At 36.4% G+C, this 6,740-nt stretch overlaps 1 protein-coding gene across 1 annotated transcript; it reads left to right on the top strand.

Annotated features, from left to right (window-relative positions):
• The first annotated feature begins 4,379 nt into the window (after window positions 1-4,379).
• LOC125845916 (agamous-like MADS-box protein AGL103) lies at window positions 4,380-5,135 on the top strand. The gene has a single exon (XM_049525405.1). It carries the CDS (start codon window positions 4,380-4,382, stop codon window positions 5,133-5,135), a length of 756 nt encoding a protein of 251 aa, XP_049381362.1.
• The last annotated feature ends 1,605 nt before the right edge of the window (window positions 5,136-6,740 follow it).

The following is a 6,740-nucleotide window of genomic DNA, read 5'->3' as shown; positions in this document are numbered from 1 at the left end:
GGACCAGGGTCAAAACAGAATTTTCTTTTCCACACAATGTAGCATTTCACCCTTACTATATCAACCAACAACTTTCAACCCTTTTTTTTAACATTGTGCATTAAGGATTTTCATAGGATCAAAAGGCTTGATATCAAACAAACAGGTTTCGGCTTATCATGTGGTTTATCAATAAACAAGGCTAAAGGCTCAATGGGTCTTCACTAGGGATAATTTCAATGGTAGGCATACAAATAGAGTCAAGAATTGGTTAATTCAAAGAAACGCCTCAATCACATTCCCTATGTCATACAAGCTACTAATTCAACACACACAAGGCAAATTCTAGATATCAAGTTAAGCAAGAGCCAATCAATTTTCACCACACATGGCATCATGACACATATAAGGATATATCAACTAATATGCTCATACAATTTGCATTACGGTATTACTACACAATTAATCCTATTTTCATATTATTTTGAGTCAAAACTTAAGAACACATGCTAGCTCAAGGTCAACAATCTATTGCATTTTTCCAAATGTGACTACCCATGACGTTTGGCTAACTTATTCGAACATAGCTTCAAAAGACCAAGGTTGGTTTCTCAATCCTACTCTTCTATGTGACTAATTTTCCCTTAAGACAGTTGTCATCCATCCATCATTGGGAACTGTCACTCCTAAGACGACTCTAAGACTCAATAAGGTAATAAACTAATCATATTCGGTTCAAAGGGACAATCCTAGTAAAAGTACAACAAACTCTGAGGAACCCAAAAGAAAAAAAAATTAACTACAAACTAACACTAGACTCGATAAAGCAGTAAACAACTATATACAACAGAGAATATTACCCCACCCCACACTTTAAAAATAAGCAATGTCCTCAGTGCACAAATAAAACAAAGTATAAGGTTAGGAATACTCCCTAGGGCCTCTAGGCCTCGTCGTCACCGCCATCGAACACCATCAAGGCATTCGTCTCCTCATCCACAACATCATCCTCCTCATCATCAATAGCCTCATTAGCAGTAGCCTCATCATCATCCAAAGGCTCCAAAAAGGCAGGACCAGTCTTGCACAAAAACGTCGCACTCTCAGACAAAGGATAGCGTTCTGCTATTGTTTCCATCTCAGCATCAGTAACCAGACATCCACCGATCCGCAATTGCAACTCAGACATCCTAAATATCCTAGCCATGACACTATCGTCACAGGCTTGCCTCTCTTAGGCAAACAGAACCGGTCCATGGGATGTGTCAAATGCCTTAGTCCTTATCACATCAACTAGCTTACTCGTCAGATCCGAGTGAAAAGTAATGGTCAGGTCCACAGCCTCTTCCTCAATACCCCGGCCTCTCAGAAACCGGGTGATCAAACCCCTATAGCAAAATCGCCACCTCATATTATTCCTAAATTTCATCATGTTTTGTCTAAGAATCACCCCTACAATAATGGGCATCCCCTTCATCAACATATAAACCAACACCACCCTATCCCATGTTACCTCTGTCAGATGTTTCGCGGGTAGTAGCACACTACACACTATATTTGACAACACCCTAGCAACTTGATTGAAATTAGCAAAATGGAGGGTATTATGCCTCACAGTATCTTTGCTACGCTCCCACCTAGCCGTGGACTCTACCCCACATAAAGTATGTCGGATATTCCTATAAAGAGATTTATCCTTCAATGTATTAAAGTCATCAGAATCACAATTCGGGGTCCCAAACAATTCATTTAGCATCATAGCATTGAACCTCACATCCTTATTGCTGCCAGCCATGTGGCAGATTCTGAAAGCGGTGGCCAATTGAGGAGCTGCGTAAAATCCCCGGCAGCGGCGCCAAAAACTTGTTGCTCCCAATTGTACACGCAAGTGTACGTGGTCGCGCAAGTAATATAGATTCTTTAAGAAACGGGTTATTGTTCCCTAGGGACTTATGATCAATTTACATTCACTTAACTCTACAACTAAAAGTAAAAAGTAACCTTTTTAAGAGTTGATGATTTATTGTTTATCTACTAATAATTATGCACTAAATGAAAGTAACTAATTGTGAACGATTTTAATATGATGTTTCAAGCAAGTTAAAAGAAATTCCAAGGCTGCAGCATATACTGAATATCATGTATCATATTATTGGCTTAGAATTAATTTAAGTCGTCAAGTTACTAGTTTATAGGGTTGATGATATGATCCGGGTTATACGCCTCTCGTCGCCTACCCTAGTTAGCTATCTAACTACATCGTTGAGCGGGGATTAATAGACTAACTGGCGAGCATTTATTTTTCATCATATTTCGTAACCATGCAAGGTGTTCGTCTAGGCGTCACTCCTGAACACTAATCACCTCAATCTAATGGGTGGACCGAGCTCTCTATATTCCCTAGTCTATCTAATCCCTCCTCTCTCGATTTTAAGATTCGACATGATATTTATCTTATGGTGATCAAGCACAAAATACTAAAACAAGAATATAAAAGTTACTCATAATGACAACCAAGAATTAATTCAAAAAGCTTAAATAATCAACAATTCATTCGTAGCTATAGCACCAGAACTAGGGCATTTAGCCACTCATGCTATTAGAAAACCACAAAAATACAATTGTTCATGCAATTTCCAAAAAATAGAAGAGTTAAAAGATCAAAACCTATTACAAACGTGAATACTTGCTCTTGTATCCCCAATAACAGTCGAACCCCCTACAATAGAACCCAAGGGGTCTATTTATAAGCTTAGGAAAATTGGAGACAAAATCTACTTCAACTAGGAATCCTTTTTAACACAACTTAAGCTTGAAAAATCGGGATTCCCTTGGCGTGTCGCGGCTCTTATCACCCCACGAACATGCTCCAGTTGTATCAGTGTTGGCGCGCCGCGTCTCTCAGGGCGCCTGAGAAAGGCCCCAGAATGTTGAGCCTTGGCGCGTCGCGCCTCTCAGCGCGCCTGAGAAAGGCTTCAGAATGTTGGGCCTTGGCGCGTCGCTCCTCTCAATGCGCCTGAGAGGCCTCTCTGAATGTTGGCCCTTGGCGCCTCGCGCCTAGCAGTGCGCCTGGCCCTGGGGCCTTTATCCTTAGCTGCTTTTCATGCTCTTTTGCATCTCTTTTCTTCAAGTTAACTCCAATTCCCTTGAGAGTTCCTAAAATAACTAATCATGTGTGTAAGTGCACAATCATCACAAGTTACACCAAGAATTAAGTTAATGACTAGAGATCATTCTTCAATCTAATCGATTCATGGGCAAATATTGACAACTTAGGCATATAAATATGCCTAAGATCAGTAATCCCACAAAGTGGAGTTCGGATAGGATAAAGTGTATACTGATCTCACCTCTCTCTCATAGAAAGAGAGGTTGTTTTCGATAAACCTTTTGCTCAAGATCAAATAGTCCAAACATTTTGCAAAAGAAGTAACAGAAGTACAAGAAACATTAGTCAATAACAAAAACAACAGATAGTAACATAACCAAAACTACAATACAATAATACAAGAATAAAGGTACAAGGAATTATCAACATATAGTAATAAAATTAAAGGACAAGAAATTACAAAAGCAATACTACGAGTGCTAACGTGAATAGACAACAAGACAACACACTGCTACCTTCTAACCTTCTAGCCTAATCCATGTCCCCTCATACCCTCCTATCTAAGGTCATGTCGGTAAGTTGAAGTTGTGACATGCATATCTTATTTAATCACTTTTCACCAATACTTTTTCGTTCTACCTCTGCCTCTTCTGAAACCATCCATAACCAAATATATACTAATAAATAAACATGAAAATATGTGATTTATTAATTCAACAACTTAGGATATTTTGATGCATTATTATTAATTATGTTTCGGTCATTTTGTAAAATTGTATAAGAGTTGAAGAAGTTTTGATAATTTTTCAAATTTTGAGATTTCTATATTTATGAGAAAAAAATAATAACTTAAGAAAGCCAAATTAAAATGTTAACTTCAAAGGGCCAAGTACCTCACACACAAAATCAAATAATACTAGGAGTACGAAGTATTTTTATAAACTGATCAGTAATTCCTATAAAATAGGGTAATAAAATCGGTGGAAGGACAAATATTCTTATAAAATAATTAGTATAGTTTCTAAAAAAAACCGACAACCACGCGTCAAACTTCTTATATATATATTTATAGCAACAGACTTGTACAAGACGTTTTTAATTCACTCCTGGTAAAAAAAAAATATTTTCCATATTTCAGTGCTATTCTCATACATCTAAATCACATTAGTTAATTTTGAAGCTTTGATTCATCTGCTATTCTTGAAGTTTTATGAATTAAATACAGTGTCTGCTTTCGTTTTTTCTTCTAGTATTTAATTATACATGTGTATTTTCTTGAAGTGCAGATCAAATGGGAAGATCAAAAATCAAAGTGGAACTTATTCAAGATCACAAGAAAAGGAAGTCTACTTTGGTGAATCGGAAAGCTGGCTTAGTCAAGAAAATCTCCGAACTCTCAATACTTTGTGACATCAAAGCATGCATGATCATATATGAAGGAAATTATAATCATCAAATCTGGCCGAAGGATCCAAATAAAGTCAAAGAGGTAATAAATCTCTACAAAAACCAATTACCATTCGAAGGACGAAGCAAAAGGGGTAAGACCTTCTCCAACTATTTCGAAAATGATCAAAATAAAAGGGCTGAGATCAAAGTAGAAAAGTATCCGACTTGGGATTCAAGATTTGACTATTTATCTGAAAAAGAATTGCAAAATCTTGCTGGGGTTGTTGAGAAAAGGATGGACGAGGCAAAAGGAAAAATAGAACTGTTGAAGAGCATGAATGTTCATATTGGAAGTTCCTCACTTTCTCATCAACAAATATGGGACTACAACTTGATGAACCAAACTACTACTCTGTGGCCTATTTCTAATGTGAATTCTTTCACCGATTACAACAACTTCTTTCAATCAAATATTCCAATTAGTGGTGTGAATTCAATGGGAGCAGGGATGGATATGGGGAATAATGGGATTGTTTCAAGTTTGACAATGCAACTTATGGAGAATGGAATTGGTTCAAGTTTGACAATGCAGCCTATGGATCAGTACCCTTTCATATACACTGACTCTACTCATGATATGTCTTATGGATTCATGTAGATATTATTTTTTATTATCAGTGTAGTTAGCAGTTCTTCTTTTGTTTACTTTTGAAGCTATTGGAAAAGAGTAAACAAACTAGGAACTGGTTTTTGTTAGATCAAATATTAACATTGGTGCTTCTCTTTTGTGATGATACATATATTTTTTCTTGTATAGAGATATGATACAACATTAAGTTATGTATGAATTTATAGTGTAAATGAGCTAGTCTTAGTGAGAAGAATCTAGAGTCATGGAGAGATTTGGAAAAGACTCTAAAATATCCAAGAAGTTTTCCTGGAAGACCTCTTAGAAAACTCTAGAGTTATAGAGAATTCTAGAAAAGGGGCCTATTTGTAAATATATAAGGACTTGTGTAGCAATTTTTATTTGCAATTTAGCCTCTAGGCGCGTAGTATAAATATAAGGACGTTTGTAACTCAACCAAACAAGAATCAAGCAATCTTCCAAGCTAGGGGTGGGCATAAATACAGGAAAACCGAAAAATCAAACCGAACCAAATTAATTTGGTTTCCCAATTTTGGTTTTTTGGTTCAATTTCGATGTTTTTTTACGGATTTTCAATTTTTTGGTTCGGTATTCAATGTTGGGGTAAAAAAATTCGATGCACTGAAAAATCAAAATTTTATTAACTAAATTTAAAATAATATTTTAAAATTTATTAATTATATATTTTAAATTTTAACTTTTCAGTTATAACTCAAAAAATATATGTAATGACCCTAAAAGTCAGTTTTGGAAATTTTCATAAAATGACCGTTTTACCCCTCCCGATAGTTGCCCCGAGTCCTAATTATTGTGTTTTCGAAGTTGGTTTGGAGGAAAATTGATGAAAAGTTGAGTTTTTGGAAAGTTGAGTTTTTAAAAGTTAAAGTTTGGTTAAAAGTGCTATTTCGAGTCATTTGGTGTTTCGAGACTCGAATCGGATTTCCGTGGATTCCAGCAATTTTAGAATGTCGAAACGGGTCTATGAGAATCTACGGAGTTGAATTTGGAGTTAAAACGAAGATTTGAGGTCCTAAGTTGCAAAAATTGTGAAATTTTGATCAAGAGTTGACTTTGGTCAACAAACGAGGTTCCGGTGCTCGAAATGGAATTTCGAGGGCACCGTTGGATTCAGGGGGTGATTCTAAGTCTAGAATGAGTCTTGGTTGAATTTTTAGAGGCCTCGAGTGCATTTCGAATTTTTGAGCCTAAAGTTAGTTTCTTGACGCCTTATCGGATACCGGGTCAAGGAGACCTCGAATTCAAATTCCGACGATTTTATTGAGTCCGAAATGCCATTTTCAAGCTAGTAGCATATTTGGTTTGTGTTTGGGAAGTGCCAAATGAGTTTTGGGTGAGCTTTTAAGCTTCTTGGATGCTTTGACACTATTTCAGCAAATTATGACAACTAAAGGGTTCATTATTAGTTTTAAAGGTCGAAAAATTATTCCGAAGGTTCTGAAATTTTGAGCATGAATTATAGGACTTATCTGCAAATTTTGGTGCATTTTCACTAACCCGAGATTGGACTTTTATCGCAGATAAGAAATAATTGTTTACCAAGTATAAATGATATTTGACTGGGCAAACGAGCATGAAATTGAGCTCCGATTGAAC

Source organism: Solanum stenotomum, chromosome 11, assembly GCF_019186545.1.
Source record: "Solanum stenotomum isolate F172 chromosome 11, ASM1918654v1, whole genome shotgun sequence".
NCBI classification, from domain to species: domain Eukaryota; kingdom Viridiplantae; phylum Streptophyta; class Magnoliopsida; order Solanales; family Solanaceae; genus Solanum; species Solanum stenotomum.
The sequence above is the reverse complement of the archived record's forward strand: the minus strand, read 5'-3'. Positions and strand labels throughout refer to the sequence as shown.

Excerpts from the sequence above, each read along its gene's own strand:
- LOC125845916 (XM_049525405.1), top strand. The coding sequence starts at position 4,380 with ATGGGAAGATCAAAAATCAAAGTGGAACTTATTCAAGATCACAAGAAA.